This window comes from Silurus aristotelis (genome assembly GCF_946808225.1).
Source record: "Silurus aristotelis genome assembly, chromosome: 2".
Taxonomy (NCBI): Eukaryota; Metazoa; Chordata; class Actinopteri; order Siluriformes; family Siluridae; genus Silurus; species Silurus aristotelis.
In genome coordinates, this window is record NC_139575.1 from 21,617,309 (window position 1) to 21,641,450 (window position 24,142).

A 24,142-nucleotide genomic window follows, 5' to 3' on the forward strand; every position below is an offset into this window, starting at 1 on the left:
CCCACTTGTTTTTGATTCTTCACAAAAAATTACAGTTTTATATCTTTATGTTTGAAGCCTGAAATGTGGCAAAAGGTCGCAAAGTTCAAGGGGGCCGAATACTTTCGCAAGGCACTGTATATATATATATATAGAGACAAAATACTCTTGTAAATGTTTTTAGGTAATTATGGTGTTTTAAATTAAGTAAACCATCAGGACACCAAACTGAACTTTTGCTAAGTTTCCACATGGACGGTTAATAAGGTAATACCAGAGAAACTCTACCTCTTCTAACTTCTAACACACGGATAACATACTCAGAGAATATTAGTTTTTGTTGTGAATTGCCAAACCTGGCAAATAGGTTGGGTGCGGAATCATGTGGGTGCGGGATCATGTGGATTGTTCTCTGATGATCACCATGCACAAATTATCAAATGGTTTTGACATTTTTTAGGGGTTGAGCTCGTTGAAGGTCTTCCTGATGTCTGCTCATCATCCAGTGATGTTCTTCTACTGTTAAATGCAAGCACCACTCAGAACATCTTGAATGGTCTTGTGTCAGATGTATGTCATAAAATGTCTCTGTGGCACATATTGGTACATGTTGGAATCCATGTTTTCTTCAGTGAACCACAGCTTCCCAGTACCAGCATCACTCATGCTTTCCCAGACTATGATGCTTCCACCACCATGCTGGACTCTAGGCAATACACAGTTTTTTTGTACTCCTCACCAGGGTGTTGTAATTCATGCACTTGGACAGGTTGTATTCAACAAACTGTTGGCAGACTTTCTTGCATGGTAACTTCAGATGAACCTTCCTTCTGGGAGGATGGCCATGCAAACTTGTTGCTTTGTGCAGCGAATGGTCTGAGCACAGACAAGTGGACCTTCCGCTTTTGCAACCTCTAAAACAATGCTGGCAGCACTCATGCATCTGTTTTTTGAAGCCAGCTCCTGCACCTAACACACAGACTCGGCTTCTTTAATCGACCATTTTTGAGGCCTGTTCCGAGTGGAAACTATCTTGGAAAACCTCTATATGACCCTGGCCACTGTACGTGTAACTCAGTTTCAGGTTGTTACTGATTTTCTTATAGCAGCCATCTTTAAAGAGAGCAACAATTTTAATTCTTAAATCCTCAGAGAGTCTTTGCAACGAGGTGCCATGTTGAACATCCAGTGGACAGTATGAGAGAATTGTACTCAAGCACCAAATTGTAACTGCTCTAATACATAATGTATTTTTTTTAAATAAATACACATATTTGTATGGTCCTGTCAAGCAGACAAAAACATAAACATGATGAATAGATTATGTGGCTTTGCATGGTTACACGATTTACAGCTGTTATCGCTTAGGGTGTACTTACTTTTGTTGCCAGCTATTTTGACAATGATAACTGTATGTTATTTTCAGAGGACTGCTATATGAACTGCACATTGACTGCTCTAAAATATATCCAATTTTCATTTCTATAGTTTTGTCTCTTGAGAAGATATACTAGAATGGTTGCTAAAATGTGAGGGGTGCACTCACTTTTGTGAGATACTGTACACAATTCAGATTTACACAGGTTTTATTTAACCTAAATACAAATAAAAGAGAAAATGGCAATTAATTTGAAAATGCAACAAGAAAAAGAGTCTTTAAATAATTTCACAGAAATTACCATAAAGATACCTTGACCAGATCTCTGGTACTCTTTTACTCTGTTCCCAATGTCTATCTGCAAGTTGTCACGTTCAATGTCCTATGAGTTGCTTTCCTCTTCGGTGAGTAATGCAAAAAGATATTAAACCTGACACAAGTGGCCAATGCATGTTTAAACAGATCCTCTATCTGTAGCTGTGCAGAATTACGTACAGTATGGTGTGCATAGCACATCTGTTGGCACGTCGTGGTGAGAATGATGACGTCAGAGTAGTGTAAAATCATGCAGGGTGATATTCATGGCAGTAAAGTGTAACCTTTCCTTTCTGAGAACTGCAGTTTAAGGATGGAAGGTGGGACACATGCTAGACACCTCCTCTCAAAATAAAACACTTGGTGAGATTCTATCAGTCACTAGAAAGGTGCAACATTTTATTAGTAGAAACAAAGTCACAAAAGCCTGCATTGTGTCCTCCTACTGACTTGTGTCCTCCTACTGTGTCAAAAACGTGCATATCTACCTTATTTACCACATTTACATTTACATATGTTTTCTTTAGTCTTTAGGAGAACAAAAATCAGTAAAAGTATGTGTGTTTATTTTTCTTAATGAGGTTCCTTGAAGGCTGTCAGAGTTATATGCTGGGACCTGTAGGGAAAAATCATTTAAGATACTAAGTGAGGTTGTGAATTTTTGCTCTCATTGCCAACAGATCCCTCAAGTGAGCTACGCTTCCACAGCACCAGAGCTGAGTGACAACACACGATATGATTTCTTCTCTCGAGTGGTTCCTCCAGACACCTACCAGGCCCAGGCAATGGTGGATATTGTGAGACACATGGGGTGGAACTACGTCTCGACTGTAGCGTCCGAGGGAAATTACGGAGAAAGTGGGGTTGATGCCTTCATCCAGAAGTCTCGTGAGGATGGTAAGTGTCGGTTTAATGAATGTGTTCTTATTCCTACTTATTCCTACTGTTGGAATTAGCCATTATCAGAGCTGGCTGGTCGAAATAATGCTCAATTTTTTAAATTTACAACAATTATTAACAAAATCCATTAACATATATTTCTTCTTTACTTTTGTGCAGCTAAGTTCAATAGCCCCACCAATGGCCCTCAGTAAAAATACAAAGAATGGATGGGGCTGGTTTAGAGAAAGTCAAATTAAGTAAAATTTAAAATAAATGCACCTTGAACCTTGTTCAGTCAAAAACAAATGATATGTCTATTACTGTATGCATGGTAGTATTATGTATCTGATGAATGCTATAAATCTCAACCAGTAAATGCGACTTACTAAAAATACTGGAAATAGATTTGTTTAACTCAATTATTCAATATTTTCAAACTTCATTACTCTTAATTATCCTACTAATTATCCTACTATTTAGGTTTGTTTCCAAACAGGATGAAAATGTTGAAAATTCTTAAGAAAAGCAGGTTGACCGTAAGGTTAGAAATTCAGTTTGATTAACACACTTGAATGGTTTGGCTTTATCTCTTGTCACAGAGCTCTAAGGCTACAATAACAGGACCCACCTCTTGTCAAAGCCCACTGTAGGCATGCTTTCCCCATATCAAATAGGGCAGAGTGCAGAGGTCTTTGCTTTGAAATAAACACTATTGAGATAAGAGCAACACTACAACCTGGTAAAGAGGATCGTGTAATTCAAGCGACGAACTCTAAACTTGCACTTAAACAGAGTCTAGTGTGGTTTACTGATTTCCCTGCTGAATCACACCTGGTTCAACTAATTAATTAATTAACAAGGTTAAAAGATTTTGCTGAACAGAATAAACAAGTTAACTTGAATTTAATGAACCTGACCCTGAGCTGGGTTTCTCTTGAATCCTCCTGTGCTTGCACTTGCTAATATACTTGATCATTAAATTGCTGCACACATAGAGGATCCTTATTTACATGTTCATTTTACTTTATTTAACATACTTTTCTGCTCTAATATGCTTTGTACACATTTGCTCATTGAGATGCACATATGGTGGTAGTGAAGGTGGTAGCTCAGTGATTAAGATGTTGGTCTTCTGCCCAGAAGGTCAAGAGTTCAAATCCCAGCACCATCAAGCTGCCACTGAAGGGCCCTTAAGCAAGGCCCCTCAACTGCTTAGTTGTATAAATAGAATCATTGTAAGTCTCTTTGGATAAGGGCATCTGTCAAATGCTGTAAATGTAATGTAAATGAAACAAAGCTTCATGCAGCCACTCTACCTCTAACATCATCATGAATGTATTTGTTAACAGTTGGTCTTTTGCTCTATGCAGAGGCAATACACATACTCAAATATAGGTATATGTTCAGTGTAACCAAATAAGACATTAGTAATTGAACATAGTACTTAATTGGAATTAAAAGCCTTTATGTAAACAACAATAACATTTTGAGAATATTAAAACTGCTAGTGTAGATCCAAAATAATTGCAACGGGAAACAATTAGCCATGTAAACGTTTGAATCTGGATATTTTGTCATTTCTGTTTAAAAAATACCTTGCTGTGGTGTGTGTGTGTGTGTGTGTGTGTGTGTGTGTTTTTTTTTTTTACATTTTTGCATATCAACAGACACTTTTGTTCAAAATGCATATATCACATAAACAAGTATTTGAATCAGATTCCAGTGTTTGTGGGACATAAAAACAGTGCATTCGGAATCTGCAATCAGATTGAATTTATTCCGATTGACAAAAGTGGGCACTTGTAAACATTCCTAATGAGCACAGTGATGCATTTCTTTAGTAAAATAACTTTCTCAAGCCTTTGTGCTACTAATTATAGTCATGAGTAGCAGATTTGATTTAAAAGCATCAAATTACATTTACCAGTGTGAAAGACAAATCATTTTCGATGCCAGGAAATATTTAAGCACCATGAAATTAAACTGCAATTTATGGAGAGCTGAAGTATTAGGATACTTTTTTTCCTTTTTTTAATTATTAGACTTCGTTTAGCCTTGGAAAACAACAACTCACAAAGTTAAAACATACAAGCTTATATCCCAAAGGTGACATCTATTTTCTTTAAACCAATATGCAATTCAAATAAAGTTCCCATTATAATTCCCAGGGAATGAATATTATCCAAACATATTTCACTAAGTGTTGAATGAGAACAATCTCCATAACCCTTCAGGGGCACAGAGCAATAGCGGTGTCATTCTGCGTAATATTACCCTGAAATCTTCTATGAGAATCATACATTTTACAAGCTCCTTCTCACATTGAGTGAAATTGCATTTTAGTCGAACAAATGGTGGGGTGCATTTTATCACATGGTAGGGAAACTACCATCAGATATGTAATTATTTTTCAGGTCCACAACTGCACTAGCTCGATTAAGGATAGATAGTGAAAGATAGAGGGTCACGTTATGGCTGGGATCCCATCCAGAAGTCAGGCGTAGAAAAATAAAACATATATTCACATGTGAGTGGGAGTGGGCATAAATAAATAATGATTGTAGGACAAAGAGAGATAACATATATGGAGTGTGACCACGATTTTTTCTTTAGAATCAAGATCTCCACATACTGTATGCCCTCTTGTTTTTGTTTTCGATCAGCTCGTGCCTCCATAGTTCACAAGTTTGTGGGACTGAATATTACCTACAGTAGATGAATTGTTAAGCATGATGTGGAATTTAACTTCTACTGACATTCTTCTTTTATGTTCTTGTATTCTTTTCTATTTAAATAAACTTAGATTTTTTTGTGAGGCAAGAGGCCACTAGAAAAGGTGTAGTCGGAGTTGTAAAGAATTAGCTGCTTTCTTTAAACTGAGGAGTGGGAGTTAGTGTGGGAGGAAATAAAACTGAACAAGAGCATAGATATTTAAAACTAGCTGTTACATTAACTTTGGCTGCTAACGATTTTAAAATGCAAATAAACAATTAATTAATGTGAGATTGATGCTCTATCTTGATTACATTTTTTCAGCCATGTCAGATAAGTCATGCAAAAATGCCAGGAGAGTGTAGTACATTTGGACACAATGATAATTCAAGATTAAATCTGTCCGTAGGTTTAATGCTATTGACCCATTTATCATCCCAACGTTCATTTTAATATCAGGTATCAGCATTAACAAGAGTGTAAAAGAAGGAGATACATGATGAGTAATGTTTATTTTAATATAAAGTTCTGTAAAAACAAAACAACAAAAAAACCTAGAACAAAATAAAATCGCATTAAACTTCATTTTAATTTATAAAAAAAAAATAATAATAATTGTTTGCAAGTTGGCCAAAGTGCTGGTGGTGTGTCTAAAGCACAGGGCTTTTTATGACACATTATGATGTTAGCTAATTAATTGTGTGAAATGTAGTCATATCTATAGGCTATTTTTTGTGGTAGATTGAAGGCATTTGGATTTAAGATGAAATTTGCAAGCCCATGCCATGACACTACCACCAAAATGCTTTTCTTTACCAACCAAATCTTTTCTTCTGTAGGCCTTTTGTCATGGTTATTTCTTTAGCTTGTGTTGAATAAGATGTGTGTGTTTTCATGTATTTCTTGTGACAGACTCAGTGCAGATTCCTGGACATGCTTTGAGGTGGGACGTAGTGAAGTACAAATACTTTGTTAATGTAATTAAGTAGATTTTTTGGTATCAGTATTTTACTTCACTATTTATTTTTCGGGCAACATTTTTACTTTCATTCATTAAATTTTTTCCACAAATATCTGTACTTTCTACTTCTTACATTTTCAAAACAGGCTCATAAGTTTAGCTTGAATCTATTTAGTGACATGATGAATATTTTGTATTTTTATTGTGTGCCACTTTTAGCCCATCAACCTATTTCTTGTCATTGTGTGGCTTTTTCAACCTACCACTAGTGTATTATTTCCTGGTTATCACGCACAGCAGGCATAGGCTAGCTTACGAAGCTCACAACTGGCAAAGCCGAAGGTAACAAGAAGTATGGGGCTAACGTGAATGAGACAGAGGGAGTCAGTGATGTAAACATGACTGAGACTCCTCTCCTTGTGTTCTATATGGTGGTTGTTCAGCTCGGATACTTTCTTTAGGTACCAAAATTTGACATTCTCTTGTATTAATATATCAATATGATGTGAGGTCCAGTTACCAGCATGACACTACAACAGGTAGTAGTAATGGCTACTTTTTACTTAAGTAAACTTCTGAGCCCAAACTTCTTTACTTTAACCTGAGTGAAAAAGTATAGTCAGTACTTTAACTTTTAACAAGTTGTTTATCCATGAGTATCTGTACTCATGCTTTGGATGTGTGTACTTTTGCCACCTCTTGACATGCTTGTATCATGTCGTTGTTCAGTCCACCACTCGCTAGCCATCAGCATCAGAACTTGCCAAAACAAAAGTGCTCTCATATACAAGATTTGTGAGAATTTTCGGCTTCCTACTTGCTTCTGACAATGCTGCTTTACTCAATCTGGCATGTTGGTATGCTTAAAAAAATCGCACATGAGAAAAAAAAAAGGTTAGGAGATGTTTTTTGTTAGTTTTTTACCCATGTGTCCTTTCCTGATGTGAGATCAAGAAGAAGCTACTTTTTACTTTTTTGGAAATGATATTCAAGTTTAAATGTGTATTACACCTTAAGTATTATAGGCATTTTTATTTTGACAAATAGCCTACTTTATTATGATTTTAGACCTGTGCATTAATCAATACAATAATCAATAATCAAAACATATGATACAGTGTATCATTATGTATTAATGAACAAAACAATAGGTATCTATACAAAGTTAAATGGTAAATAAACCCAATAACATTAAATATTCGCTCTGAACTTACGTAAGTTAATACTTACTGTATATCTTCTTCTTCTTTCGGCTGCTCCCATTAGGGGTCGCCACAGCGGATCATCTGTCTCCATACCACCCTGTCCTCTATATCTGCCTCTTTTACACCAACTACCTGCATGTCTTCCCTCACCACATCCATGAACCTCCTCCTTGGCCTTCCTCTTTTCCTCCTACCTGGTGGCTCCATCTTCAGCATTTTTCTACCAATATAATTCATGTCCCTTCTCTGCACATGTCCAAACCATCTCAATCTCGCCTCCCTCACCTTGTCACCAAAACATCCTACATGTGCTGTCCCTCTAATAAACTCATTTCTAATCTTGTCCATCTTCGTCACTCCCAACGAAAACCTCAACATCTTCAGCTCTGCTACCTCCAGCTCCACCTCCTGTCTTTTACTCAATGCCACTGTCTATAATCCATACAACATCGCAGGTCTCACCACAGTCCTATAAACTTTCCCTTTCATTCTTGCAGATACTCTTCTATCACAAATCACTCCTGTCACTCTTCTCCACCCACTCCACCCTGCCTGCACTCTTTTCTTTACTTCCCTAACACACTCTCCTTTACTTTGCACTGTTGACCCCAGGTACCTGAACTCCTCCACCTTCTCCACCTCTTCTCCCTGCAACCGCATCACTCCACTGCCCTCCCTCTCATTCACACACATGTACTCTGTCTTACTCCTACTGACTTTCATTCCCCTTCTCTCCAGCGCATATCTCCACCTCTCCAGGCTCTTCTTAACCTGCTCTCTACTCTCACCACAAATCACAATATCATCTGCAAACATCATAGTCCAGGGAGACTCCTGTCTGACCTCGTCCGTCAACCTGTCCATCACCACTGCAAACAGGAAAGGGCTCAGGGCCGATCCTTGATGCAGTCCAACCTTCACCCTGAACCAGTCTGTCGTACCTACTGCACACTTTACTGCCGTCACACTGTCCTCATACATGTCCTGCACCACCCTCACATACTTCTCTGACACACCTGACTTACTCATACAATACCACAACTCCTCTCTCGGCACCCTGTTGTACGCTTTCTCTAAATCCACAAATACACAATGCAGCTCCTTCTGTCCTTCTCTATACTTCTCCATCAACATCCTCAAAGCAAATAAGGCATCTGTGGTGCTCTTCCTCGGCATGAAACCATACTGTTGCTCACAGATGGTCACCTCTTCTCTCAGCCTGGCTTCCACTACTCTTTCCCATAACTTCATAGTGTGACTGATCAACTTAATTCCCCTGTAGTTACTGCAGGTCTGCACATCTCCCTTATGCTTAAAGATCGGTACCAGCACACTCCTTCTCCATTCCTCAGGCATCCTCTCCCCTTCCAGAATCCTGTTAAACAATCTGGTTAAAAACTCCACTGCCATCTCTCCTAAACATCTCCACGCTTCTACCGGTATGTCATCTGGTCCAACCGACTTTCCATTCTTCATCCTCTTAATCGCTGCTCTCACTTCCTCCTTACTAATCCTATCTACATCCTGCTTCACCAACTCCACATCCTCCAACCTTCTCTCTCTCTGATTTTCCTCATTCATCAGCTGCTTAAAATACTCCCTCCATCTTCTCAACACACTCTCCTCACTAGTCAACACATTTCCCTCTCCATCCTTTATTGCTCTAACTTGCAGTACATCCTTCCCAGCTCGGTCCCTCTGCTTGGCCAATCGGTATAAATCCTTTTCTCCTTCCTTAGTGTCCAACCTCTTATACAGTTCCTCATATGCCTTTTCCTTGGCTTTCGCCACATCCCTTTTAACCTGCTGCCGCATCTCCTTGTACTCCTGCCTACTTTTCTCATCACTCTGTCGATCACACTTCTGTTTTGCCCATCTCTTTCCCCTAATGCTCTCCTGCACTTCCTCATTCCACCACCACGTCTCCTTGTCTTGCTTTCTATTTCCAGGTGTCACACCAAGTACTTTTCTAGCTGCCTCCCTCATCACTCCTGCAGTAGTTGCCCAATCATCCGGCACCTCTTCACCACCACCAAGCCCCTGTCTGACCTCTTCCCTGAACCTCACACTACACTCTTCCTCCTTCAGTTTCCACCATCTTATTCTTCTTTCAAACCTTACTTTCCTCCTCTTCTTCTTCGCCTCCAAAACCATCCTACAGACCACCATCCGATGCTGTCTAGCTACACTGTCCCCTGCCAACACCTTACAGTCTCCAATCTCCTTCAGGTTGCATCTCCTACACAGAAGATAATCCACCTGTGTGCACCTTCCTCCACTCTTATACGTCACCCTATGATCCTCCTTCTTCTTAAAATACGTGTTCACCACTGCCATTTCCATCCTTTTAGCAAAATCTACCACCATCTGCCCTTCCACATTCCTCTCCTTAAAACCATACCTACCCATCACCTCCTCATCACCTCTGTTCCCTTCACCTACATGCCCATTAAAGTCTGCCCCAATCACCAATCGTTCTTTCCTAGGTACACCATCTACCACTTGATCTAATTCACTCCAGAATCTTTCTTTCTCCTCCATCTCACAGCCAACTTGTGGAGCATAGGCACTGATGACATTTATCATCATCCCTTCAACTTCCACCTTCACAATCATCACCCTATCAGAAACTCTCTTCACCTCCACTACACTCTTACTGTACGCTTCCTTCAGAATCACCCCTACACCATTTCTCTTCCCATCCACACCATGATAAAACAGTTTATACCCACCTCCAATGTTCCTGGCCTTACTCCCTTTCCACTTGGTCTCCTGAACACACAACACATTTACCTTTCTCCTCTCCATCATATCAGCTATCTCTCTCCCTTTACCCGTCATAGTACCAACATTTAAAGTACCAACCCGAACCTCTACTCTCCTACACTGCTCCTTTTCCTGCTGTCTCTGTAGACGCCTTCCTCCTCTCCTTCTCCTCCTTCGGCCAACAGTAGCCCAATTTCCACCGGTACCCTGTCGGCTAACGATACCTGTGGCGGTCGTTGTTAACCCGGGCCTCGACCGATCCGGTATGAAATTCTCATTTGTGATCCGCATATTTGATTTGGCACATGTTTTACGCTGGATGCCCTTCCTAACGCAACCCTCCCCATTTACCCGGGCTTGGGACCGGCACTAAGAGTACACTGGCTTGTGCCCCCCTAATGGCTGGGTTAATACTTACTGTATATACGCATGCTGAATTGTAACAGCGCTGGTATTTTTGTAAGAAAAAAAAAATGTCCTTAATCAGTGATTTCAGCTTGCTAGTTTACTCTTTCCCATGATTATGTCACTGTCTGGGTTTGTCCAATATTTTTGGGCTCTATGTCCAAGTACTCATAGAAGAAGACACAGGATGTTGAGAAACACAGGATATTGAAAAACACAGGATGTTTAAATAGCACAGGATGTTGGATGGACCTGGGAATAAAAAAAAGTCCTGCAGTTATATGAGCATTCATGATTCTCTGCAACACTCTCCTTTTTCTTAACAGCCACGGGGGTGTTTGCATATCTAGCCTGGAACCAAAAAGAGCAAGTGAGCAGAATAACAGTTACAGCTACACATTTGGCTCTGCTACATCAGGAAGGTTGTTTTTTTTTAGAGCTCTGTTGATGTAGATTTTAAGATGCTTAGCAGTGCAAATGTTATGTAATATGATGCCTGACTGTAATGGCCTATGATATACCTGTTATTATGTACCATTCTGCACTCGAGCTGTTTTTATTTTGCTGTGCCAACTCAGCCTTTAATATGATCAGCAATGTCACATGGAATTGAGTGACTCAAAATATATCACAAGTATTGGTTGAGGAATTATGTCTCAATAATTCCCTAAAATGCGCATGTCTGCGATTATACTGATTACGTAAGACATTTGTCTCAGCTACTAAATGTTGCATGTGCATGGCTCAGATAATATGTGAGACGTGCATCATATCATCTCAGTATCTCATAGATATTGAGCCAGCAGATATTTACAGTTCTCTCAAATGTAATAGAATGGATGTTAAAAAGAGAGCAGGCTAAACCAGAGGTGTTTACATCACTGCCCTAGAGGGCACAGTGTGATATATTTTCTGCTAAGTTTGAGACTGGAGATAGACACTGCTGATCCAATGGTCCAATCCTCATTTGTGTGCATAGATAAATTAAATACAAAATACCAAAATACAAATGCATGATAGTTTTTAAATGAGATCATGCAGCATATGGGTTCCATTGAATTGGTAACATTTACTACAGCCATTAGTTACACTGGAGACAATTAGGACATCTTCACTCCACTCTCTGAAAGGGGTAGTCAGCTAAAATGTTTTCTGTAATAGCGCATAGCAGAAAAGTCCACAAACAAAGATCTTTGTGCACAGCACAAATTAGATGATGCATCATCATCAGGGACATTGCTATTTGCCAAGGACTGAATTTTAGGTGAATAAAATTGTGATCTATATTAATTTAAGTTAAGACAGATGACCCTCATGCCATGAGTATGTATGTTTTTTTTTACAGGAAGATACAATTGAACAATATCAGATTAACAAAAACATTAGCATTATTTGTTTATCACAAAATTATGGACCATTCACTACATTACACAACAACCACTGTACTTTCATGTCTGGATCTTATGTTGTCACTAATTTCTTACACCAGTTTTCTTTTCAACTTGATTAACACATTTATAGCCTCACCCTTCGCATCATAACTGGTCTCAATTTGGTTCACTATGGTTGTTGCTGTGATTCTTGTTCCATAATTTAGGTTCAGGTTTGTTTTTTTTCTTTTCATTTTGTATGTATTATTTATTTATTTGTATGTATTATTTATTTATTTTACACTATACATTCACATTAAGAACCAGTGGCCACATTAAACAAATGGTGCACTATATTTAACAAAAATGACATTTATCATTGTCAGCCTAGTAACTTGGTACAGCTTTCAACATTAGCAAACTAATGCTTTCTGACCACTACAGCTGAACTATATACATTCAGTAGCAGATAACGCTACTAGCTGAGGAAAGTGAACAGCATAATGGTAATTGTAATAATCTGAATAGGTTGCCCAGAAAATTTATTAGATCTTCTGCCTACACAGACTCTGAATATGACATATGTGACATACCACATGAGTTTAAGTTGCTGAATTGTGCTGGTGATGATTATAGCCCTTAGTGCATACATTGCCGATCAGTAACCAACATGTTTGTACGGTAGCTACACTTATGGTAACTTCCAAATAATGCATTCAGTCTATCATATGAGGATAAACAAATAATATAATGACATAATGACATTAACAGATACGGATGAGTAACCATATCATGTGAAATCTAGTAAAAGAGCTTGTACACAATGTATTTTAATTCACTTTTATGTTAATGGACCGTGTGACGATATCTAAACAGACATGTACATTTAAAACTGTAATAAATTAAAGGCAACAATAGAAACGAAAAGAAAAACTACCAAGAAAATATAGAAATAATGAGAGGAATCAGGTTTAAATTATAACCTATAATTGCTGACACCAGATATACAGGGTAATATTGTCATTCCAAAAAGACTGCTAAAAAAGGTAAAGGTTAAATGTAATTAAAATATTTGGTCTGATCCTATTAAGAGAATTCCTGGAGTGTGCATAGGACATTATAAGAGAGATCAGAGCTGAATTAACTAGTGGAGTAGACCATAAGACCACAAGAGAATCAAGACAAAGAAGACAGGTACACGCATGAAGGAGTGCAACAGCAAAAGCAAGAAAAAAAAATCTGGTTCTAAAACTGGCATCACATTGTGCAGCAGGAGTACAATGTTCAGTTTGGTGGACAGAGAGAACAGATTATTAGGTATGATAACAGCATACAGGGACCTAAAATGATATATACTGTAATCAGTGTGCAAGTGGGGGGCAGGTTTAGCTATGACAGGATAATAAAAAAACAGAAGGTAACACAGGCATGAGAGCACTGTGGGATAAAAAAGTTCCTGCTGCTCCACCATCAACGAGCGTGAGTGAACAGTGAGAGTGACGGAGTGCAACAACACCAAAATCTCCTAATTTACCAAAACAATCTACACCCATGAACTCCCCAGATATGTACCTTTACTGCAGTGAAAAGCTATTTAGCCTGTCTGAACACAGCTTTAGACTACACTGAAAATCTGTTTCTGAATACTGACCACTATTTGTAAGGCTATTTCATAGCTCAAAAACTCTTACCCCTGCTGTAGCCTTTATTATTCTAGGTTTTAATAATAAACCTGCACCTTTTGATTGAAACGTGTATATATATATATATATATATATATATATATATATATATATATATATATATATATATAAATATATATATATATATATATATATATATATATATATATATATATATATATATATAATTTCCGGACTATAAAGCACACCCGAATATAAGCCGCACCCACTGAATTTTACAAAGATTTTTATTTTGAACTATTTTGAAAATATGCCACATCTGTCTATTAGCCGCAGGTGTCTACACTGAAACTAATAAACTTTACACAGGCTTCAAAGAAAGACAGTGTCTGTTAAACGGCTTGTATCTAAACAGTAGCCTACCAAGAAAGTCATTGTTCACTGTCTTCCTCCTTCCTTTCACAACAATTTCTCTCGGGAGTTTATCTTTTGGCATCGTCGTGTGTTTAAAAATCACCATCGGTGAAGTTTTTCTCCCGATGACGTGCAGCTCAGAACACAGGTGAAGTGCGTTTTTTTAATGCCATGTTTTTAGCGTGAAGAATGATTCACATTTCCTGTAGACAGTCCGAGTGAGCGGCAGGTCAAACGTCAGAGGAACATCATCCATTTTTATGATGTGGTGCGGCCCGATTCAGTGGGAGCGCATCTGATTTAATATAAAGAGTTTCATATAAACCTGTTCGGCAATTTAATTGGTTTAATGTTATAAGGGCTCAGTTTTTTGGCATGTAGCTTGTGAAACCGGGAAAAACCCAGAAAAATCCATAAATTAGCCGCTACGTTGTTTAAAACGTGGGAAAAAAGTAGCAGCTTATAGTCCGGAAAATACAGTATGCATAAACACGCATTCAATGCCATCACTGTAGTACAAAGTCTCCACACATTTTGTGGCTTTCATACATCTTTCATCTTTTTATGTATACAGTAGATCAAAATATACATACTCTTAATATTATTTGGACATTTACAGTGCCTGTTGCCTATTTATTTATTTGTACATATTTTTATGCAGAAAAATCTATTCTACCATCATTTCAGTAAAGAAATTTGAAATCTCTTTGAAATTACTAACACCGTCACCACAAATTGACGTGAGGCAGTAATGAGCAATATCTTTGGTTGATTTGAAAAAATAATGGATTAATAATTAACCAGGAATCAGTCAGCCTGAGCTTCCATTCTCTGAAGCTCCAGTCTGTAATCTCCACTACACCTGCATATCAATTGAGGGCTGTAATTACACAGTGATTAGTCTACGTTTCATTACGGTGCAACACTGATTATAATAGATTAATCTGCAGTTAGGATAAGACAATAACATTTGCAGCAATCAGCAAGGTATGTTACATTTCATTTCGACAATGGACACACACAGTTAAGTGGATTGCAATTTAAGGTGTTTTTTTTATTTTTTTATTCTGACCTTGAAATGTTTTTTTTTTTTTTTGCTTTCAGAAAACCTTTGTGCTTGTTTTTATTATAAAGATAAAGCAATGGCAAAACAGTAACACTACTGAGATGGTGGTAATTCTACAGAAATACTTTGAAATATATTAAGAAACTAAATGTGAGGGCTTACACCAAATTAGAACAATCACTACTTTTTATTACAATTCTAATTTTAAGCTATTTTTTTTTCCTAAATCATAGGCCTTTTACAATTCTATGTGCATAGAGCATGTGCTTAATGTTGGCAAGATATCCAGGTTTCACAGTAAAAAAGAATTACAAAAGAGTTTTATAGATTTTGGGAACCCATGCCTGTATAATATCTATAAACTGTATCAACATTTGTTATCTGAATACTAATACCAATTCATGTAAACCTTTTTTTTTTAGTTTTTTTTTTTTTTTTTTTTGGCTTTAGCTTTAATGAAGTGATATTGTATTGTATAAAGTAAAAATTGTGTTTTTAAAAGTGTTTACTCCCCAAAATGCCTGTCCTGAATGAATCTATCATGCAATTACTTTTATTGTCCATTAAAGGTAAATGATGATAAAATAAAACCAGTGCATTGTGACATTAACCCATCCAATTCTGTGAATTTAAAGTCTGAGCAGCGGAGCATGCCAGCACACAGACTCACTTCTGAGGTCAGAGTTTAACGTGGTGGAAAAACCCTCCACACGCTGCTGTGAACATAGCACCCACATCTAAGGAAGCCGGCCACTGAGCTATCAGGAAGGTTCTGTAGACTGACATGAACTCTGATGCTGTGCAATGTCCGTTCCTCAGCATCGCTAGTTTTTGTGATTTTTGAAACCGACAATGCCACAGCCAACAAAATTAGTCATGCAGTTTGAGTGGGAGGGATGTCAATACTCTCTTTATTGTCAATTAGCAAGACTCTTACCAGTCAAGGGTGTCTGTGAGGTCATGTTTGCAGAAGAGGTTGGATACTGCTTTGCTCTGAGTGTGTTGAACTATTAGCAGCTGTTTGAAAAGATATGCTTGGCAGTCTTCACATGTGTTGAAGGAAACACATGCTAAGCACTCACCCAGCCTGGTTGGTTGTCCTCTGATAGGAGAGGGCTGGCTAGTGTGTGAAAATTTACAGGTGACTAAATAGGAGAGTTGAGAGGGAAAAGATTGCACATTCATGTACTAGTTCTTGCCTTTTCCATTAAAAAAAAAGATTTTTTGAGTTGTAAAACTGTTGTAAAACTAAATAAATCTACAAACCCTGATATCTCAATTAAAAATGATTGAAAATACATTTGGAAGATGCAATATTATCTTGTTTGAGGTTGTTTATGTGTCGCATGCATATTGCATACGTTATCTAATGTAGTTAATTGTAAATTGGTTTTCCTTAGTCCCTCTTCCCATAATACAACAACAAACATAAACACATAAAAAGATACAAAATACACATCTACTGTGGAGGTGCTCAATAACAAGTATTTGGATGGCAATAAATTTATTGGCCAGGTTTCTGCATTCCTTGCACCACTTTCTGTTCAAACACTGTGGAGCTACCATACTATACTGTGATGGAGTTAGTTAGGATGCAAAAGTAAAAGCTTGTTAAAATCTCAGGGGACATATGAACTTTCTTAAGCCTTTTCAAGAAGTATAGACACTGTTGCAGCATTCTAACTAAGGTCGAAGAATTCTTGTGCCAGGACAGGTCCTCAGAGAGTTGGAAACCCAGAAAGCTGGAGACCCACTATACTTCAGTCCCTCTGATGTAGACAGAAGAGTGTCTACTGCTGTTAGGTTTCTAGAAGTCCACAATGAACTATTTAGTTTTCATGACATTGAGGGTGAGCTTGTTAAAAGAATACCATTTTGCCAGTCTTTGCATCTCCTTCATATAGGCTGATTTATTGTTGTTGCTGATCTGGCTGACCACTGTGGTGTCATCTGCATACTTGATAAAGATGTTGGATTTATGCAGACTAACACAGTCATGAGTGAACAGTGAGTAAAGCAGTAGGCTCAGCACATAGTCTTGTGGGAAACCCCATGTTCAAATGGGGACATGCGGTTGCCCAATAATAAACATATACTTAAATCTTCTTCTTCTTCTTCTTCTTCTTCCGGCTTCTCCCATTAGGGGTCACCACAGCGGATCATCCTTCTCCATAACCCCCTGTTTTCTACATCTGCCACTTTTAACCCAACTACCTGCATGTCTTTTGTCACCACATCCATAAACCTCCTCCTTGGCCTTCCACTTTTCCTCCTTCCAGGTGGCTACATCCTCAGCATTCTCCTATTGATATACCCTATGTCCCACCTCTGCACATGTCCAAACCATCTCAATCTCAATCTCACCTCCCTCACCTTGTCTCCAAAACGTCCTACATGCTCTGTCCATCTAATAAACTAATTTCTAATCCTGTCCATCCTTGTCACACCCAACAAAAACCTCAACATTTTTAGCTCTGCTACCTCCATCTCCACCTCCTGTCTTTTAGTCAATACCACTGTCTCCAAACCATACAACATAGCAGGTCTCACCACAGTCCTATAAACTTTCCCTTTCACTCTTGCAGATACCCTTCTATCACAAATCCCTCCTACCACTCTTCTCCACCCACTCCACCCTGCCTGCACTCTTTTCTTCAATTTACTAACACACTCTTTATTACTTTGCACTGTTGACCCCAGGTACCTGAACTCCTCCACCTTCACCACCTCTTCTCCCTGCAAGTGCACCACTCCACTGCCCTCCCTCTCATTCACACACATGTACTTTGTCTTACCCCTATTGATGTTCATGAGAGTACAGTCCGAACAGAGAGTAAAGGCCCATACCAACAGATAGTATTGGAGTGTGAGGACCGCCCACTTCATGGCCAGACACTCCTTCTCTATGGTGCTGTTCCAGCTTTCCCGCATCGACAATTTGTGGCTAATGTACAGCATCAGGCATATCTTTTCCTCCACCACCTTGGACAACACAGCCCCCAACCCCCCGCCCAATGCGTCCATCTGCAATATAAAGGGGAGAGAGAAGTTAGGAGCATGTAAAAGCGGTCCACCGCAGAGTGCAGCTTTTACCCGCGAAAAAGCCTGCTGTCACGACTCCATCCACTGGACCGGATTTGGCGCTCCCTTTTTAGTGAGATCGGGCAGCAGGCTGGTGATGTCCGAATACTTCGGGACAAACCCCCAATAGTAGCCAGCCAGCACCAGCCTTACCTCTTTTTTGATCTTGGGTCTCGGGCAGATTGCAATCGCTGCTATGTTATCAATTTGGGGACGCACCTGCCCATGACTCAAGTGGAAACCCAGATACCGTACTTCCACCTGCCCAGTTGCACAATTCTTTGGGTTTGCCGTGAGCCCAGCCTGCCTCAAGGTTCTCAGGACCACTTGAGAACCTTGTGTTCATAGACACATACACATACACATTCACATTCACATACAGCTCCTCATATGCCCTTTCCTTGGCTTTTGCCACATCCCCCTTTACCTGTTGCCAAATCTGCTTGTACTCCTGCCTAATTTTCTCATCACTCTGTCAATCACAATTTCATTTTGCCAACCTCTTTCTCCTTGTGATCTCCTGCACTTTCTCATTCCACCAGCACGTCTCTTTCTCTTTCCAGATGTCACACCAAGTACCTTTCTAGCTGTCTTCCTTATTACTTCTGCAGTAGTGCCCAATCAATTAGCACATCACCACCACTGAGACCCTGTCTGACCTCTTCTCTGAACCTCACACTACAGTCATTCTCCTTCAGTTTCCATCATCTTCTTCTTCTTTCAGTCCTCACTCTTCTCCTCTTCTTCTTTACCTCCAAAACCATCCTACAGACCACCATTCGATGCTGTCTAGCTACACAGTCCCCTGCCAACACCTTACAGTCTCCAATCTCCTTCAGGTTGCATCTCCTACATAGAACATAGTCCATCTGTGAGCACCTTATTCCACTCTTATACGTCACTCTATGCTCCTTCTTAGAATAAGTTTTACCACTGCTATTTCCATCCTTTTAGCAAAATCAACCTCCTTAAGGTCTCCCTATCACCTCTGTTACCTTCACTTACATGCCCATTAAAGTCTGCCCCAATCACCAATCTTTCATTCCTAGGTACACCTTCTACCACTCTATCTAACTCACTCCAGAATGTTTCCTTCTCATCCATCTCACAATCCACTTGTGGAGCATAGGCACTGAATATATTTATCATCAGCCCTTCAACTTCCAGCTTCCAGTTCATAACCCTGAGAAACTATTCACCTCCACTACACTGTTACTGTACTTTGCCTTCAGAATCACCCCTACACCACTTCTCTTCCCATCCACTCCATGATAGAACAGTTTAAACCCACCTCCAATGTTCTTGGCCTCACTCCCTTTCCACTTGGTCTCCTGAACACACAACATATCTACTTTTCTCATCTCCATCATATCAGCTAAATCTCTCTCTTTACCAGTCATAGTACCAACATTTAAAGTACCCAGTCTAACCTCCACTTTTCATTCCCTTGCCGTCTGTGTAGACATCTTCCTCCTCTCCTTCTCATTTGACTAACAGAAGCCCAATTTTCACCAGTACTCTGTTGGCTAACAATACCTGTGGCGGTCGTTGGTAACCCGGGCCTCGACCGATCTGGTATGAAATTCTCTTTCATGATCCGCATATTTGATTTGGCACATGTTTTAAGCTGGATGCGCTTCCTAGCGCAACCCTCTCCATTTATCTGGGCTTGGGACCGGCACTAAGAGTGCACTGGATTGTGCAACCCTAATGGCTGGGTTAATAAACATATACTTAAATATAGGGACAAAATATTTATTTAGAAATGAGTGAAATATTGATGTGCAGTAAATACAGAAATTTTGTGCAAGAATTTGTTGGAGCAAATACTGTATATAACAAATCAGGGTTTTGGTGCATGTACAGCATCTCGCAGTCCTTACAGCATCTCGCAGTCCTTGCTAGTTCTTGCATGTCTTGTGTCACTTTTTGCAGTCACCTATTAAGTGTCCTATTTAACTGGTTTTTGAATCTTTCTGTCAAGTTTTCTGTAATTGACTTTTCTTATTAACATAAATGTGGAATTTCATCCACTGTCTCCGTTTATTAGGTGGTAATACGTAGCTGTGTGTCAGAATGATGTACTAACTATTACCAATATTTAAGCCAGATTGTTAAATGGATGTGGCTCCCCAAGTGTTCTTTAATCTATTGCTCATTTTACTACCCTTGAACTACAATCTTGTTTATTAACTGTAGTTTTAGTCTCTAGCAATGAATAAATTGCTAGAGTCTCTCGCACATTGAGTCTCTCGCACATTTAGTCTCTAGCAATGAATAAATCTACAATGGTATGCTAGATTACAAACTTAAGATAAATCAGTCTACAACTCTTGATTTCTACAAAGCAAATGTTCCATACATTCAGTTGTTTAGGGTTGCAGTAATAGGGCAAATTTATAATGTGCTTACTGCTGGGAGACCTTGAAGAGGCGATTTTTAAAAACAGTGGATTAAAGTGGATGACTTTTTAGGGGTGACTGCCACCAGCAAGCTGCACAGGGGGAGCTTGTTGGCCAGTGCTACAATAGAGTCCACATGGGCCACCACTGACCGATAAGTAATTTTCAGTCACAGCAGGCCTTAATAACAGGCTACAAAACCAGTCCACATACACACTGTATACATAAACCTGAAATCTCAGATAAACAGGATTTGCTTACAGTAATTGAATCCACACAGAGATCTTAATCAAAACCTTAGAGGCCTTGTTATATCTAAGCAAAGCTGAGGTTATTCATCTGCAGGCTCTGAGAGCTGGGAATGCTATTTTAGTACTTATATAGCAAAAGCCACTTAACTACAAGTGTTTGGCAATAGAGATACTTTTGTACACACTTAATAAACATTTTGAAATCAGCATTATACAGTAGGATTAAATGTGCTTCTAACTACAACTCCATGACCAATAACATGTAGAATAAGAAACAAAAATTTTGTTTTTTTTTGTGACTTGTGAAAAGTGTGTTCTTCAAGATGTTAAGAGATCTTGGGGAAACTGACAATGTTTGTCTTTGTTCTACAGTGACTTCAGGAAATCCATTTTTAAATCACACACAAAAATCCAGCTCAGAGCTTCAGCAAAGACAACAGACAGACATTATACAGCTTTGGAAATGTTTGGAATAATACATCTGTTCCCTTGCCTTAAGTAAAAATCACGCTTTAAATAAACGTCATCAGAGAACATTGACTCTTTAAATGTTATTGAAGATGTTTTCCTGAATGTTTGAAAGTCACAGATGCATTGTAAATTTCTTTACTTTGCTCACAGTGTGTCTGGAGAGAATAATCGACAGTGTACAAATATAAGATAAGATTCTGACATTGTGTCATGTTGACTTAGCTCTTGCCATTTTGTTAACACGTGAAGGGGAAAAATAACAGAAAGGAAAAGAATGAAATAGCAAATGTAAGGTAATGGAAAAAAACTAGAAATGCTTATTTGTATTAACATTATGTATTACTTTTTTTGTAATGTAACTGTACTAATATATTTGTAATATATTTTGTAGTATAAATGTTTTCTTTGTAAACTAACAAACACACACACATATACACATGTATACATACTTTATATATATATATATATATATATATTCTATATATATATTTTAACTATCGTAATTCCTATTTTAACTATGTTCCGCGTGTAAAAAGGATTGCATTCGCAAAAATAACAATTATATATATAAATAAATATATGCATTCATAACTTTGCGAATGCAATCCTTTTTACATGCGGAACATAGTTAAAATAGGAATTATTAGGAATGTTTTAAGTGCCGGACCGCAAGTTTGTATAGTCTCCGCCCCCACTTTGAGCGCATCTTTTTATTACTAATAATAAACATAAAAAACATACACAACAATGCCAGGGGTATAATAATTGTCACTGTCAGTTGTTAGTTGCGCAGTGTCAATGTAGCTACTCACTCCGTACTGGAAATAAGAATTATGTTGTGCATGGATGAAAAAAACCAATAAGTTCCTAGAGGCTAATGCTGATGCTATGGATTGTTTAACATTTTATGTCCAACTATAAAATGAAGGAGAAAAATCTTAATCTTAAGGAGAAAATCTCTTTTAAAAGGAGAAAATCCTGAAAAATTCATATATTGAGGGAGTGAAAGTATGCTGAAATAAGTAGACCAGTTAAGTAGAACACAACTTTAGAAAATTATATATTAAATATGAAACACACACACACACACACACACACACACAAAAAAAAAAAAAAACGACAAGCAATTTTAACCGAACTGAGCCTTAAAAAAAAAGGGGAACGTATCTAATCCATGAATTTTGCTTACCGTTACACCCCTAATATACATGCATACATACAGTTTTGCACTTGTAAGTTGTTATTAGCAGAACACATGTAAAAACTGATGAAGCTCATTATGATGTGAGTAATTACTCTCAACACACAAAAAGCAACTGCACAACTCAGTTGAACAAAACACAAAACAACAGAACACTCGCACACAAGAGTACAGGACATCACTTAATGTGATTCTTCTTACATCCATGCAATTCCCAGGCTGGGGATACTTGGATTTTCTTTCATTAATTAAAAAAATATCCTGGACTAATTTAATTCCTCTTATTGAAATCAATTCATTTAGGCAGAACTGTGGCGTGGCAGGTAGCGCTACCGCCTCACAGCTTCAGTTTCGATCTGAGCTCAGGTTACTGTGTGTACAGTTTCACATGCCCTCCCTGTGCCCATTGTGGGTTTTTTCCTTCTCTTCAGAAACAAGGCTGTAGGTGGATTGGAAACTCTAAATTGCCGGTAAATGTGAATGAGTGTGTGAATGTGTGTGAGCATGGTGCCCTGTGATTCATCCCATCGAAGGTGTATTCCTGGCTTACACACAGTGTTTCTGATATAGGCTACAGATTCACAATGACCCTGACAAAGTGATTACTAAAGTTGAATTTAGAGTACAGTGCTGCTACTGATGTGACCTTTCAAATTGCAGTAAGATGCTATTCGATCCACAGAAATGACAACATACTTGATTTGCAGTAGGTATGTTGCCAAATTAGTGTATATTTTTGAACCAAAGAGGAGCTTGTAGACATTTATTTCATCGAACCTTCGAGTCAGAAGTTTATTGTTGTTTTGGGATTATTCTCATTTTGTGGGATCTTTGTTTATTTCATTATTCAATATATGCAGACCTAAGGATCCATAAAAATATTCCTTACCCTCTTATTATTTGGATCCACTGAGTGATTGATAATGGCCCATTAAGTCATTAATATAATGGACTTTCCTGGAAAAGGACTGAAGACTGCTGTCCACTGCTTGCTGTTGTCTATTGCTGGGAAGAGAGAGAGAGGGGGGGGAGAGAGAGAGAGAGAGAGAGAGAGAGAGAGAGAGAGAGAGAGAGATAACAGATTATTAGATAATAATAGAGATAGAGGGAGTTCTTATCTGTTACTAATTCATTTATGTACTTAATATCTAAGTAGTATTTTGTGCCCTATTTCTCACTTTAGATGACTGCACATGTGGCCTTAACAATGTGTTGTAAAGCTATTCACATCTGAGTGCTTGTTTAATGAGATTTATTTTTTACAAAGCGGAGGCAAGAAAGTGGAAAAAGTGGACACAGTCGAACAATACAGGCTTTGGATGCATGACCATCATTTCAGAAGTAACAGAGGATTTGCGTCAGTGCCATGCACTCTTTTCAGGAGGCCCATTGCCTGTGTAATGTTGCACAATATCAGTTTTTGTTTCGTATATTCTGTGCAATAAGGCACTTTAAAATGGCGAATCTGTTTAAATTAAACTGTCCTATTCCATATCTTCACTCTTTACATGCTCTTAGTCATTTGCATACTTAGATGAGACAGAAGGGGAATTGCTGCATAGAAATAAAATGGAGGTAAAAGAAGGCAACGGAATACAGAAAATAGAAGAAATTGAGAAGTGATGTATTAGAGAATTGTC

The 24,142-nt window shown here is 38.4% G+C and overlaps 2 protein-coding genes across 4 annotated transcripts in view; one reads left to right on the forward strand and one right to left on the reverse strand.

The window, feature by feature from the left end:
* The window catches only part of LOC310720288 (uncharacterized protein), a 179,008-nt gene extending 157,117 nt beyond the window's left edge, over positions 1-21,891 (reverse strand). For both annotated transcript variants that reach the window (XM_083530762.1, XM_083530761.1), the window contains exon 1: positions 21,882-21,891. In XM_083530762.1, the coding sequence (XP_083386888.1) occupies positions 21,882-21,890 (9 nt within the window). In that variant the 5' untranslated portion in view covers position 21,891. The remainder of the gene's footprint in view (positions 1-21,881) is intronic.
* grm4 (glutamate receptor, metabotropic 4) overlaps positions 1-24,142 on the forward strand; it is a 183,480-nt gene that overhangs the window by 125,159 nt on the left and 34,179 nt on the right. For both annotated transcript variants that reach the window (XM_083529395.1, XM_083529396.1), the window contains exon 3: positions 2,353-2,569. In XM_083529395.1, coding sequence (XP_083385521.1) covers positions 2,353-2,569 — 217 coding nt within the window. The remainder of the gene's footprint in view (positions 1-2,352; positions 2,570-24,142) is intronic.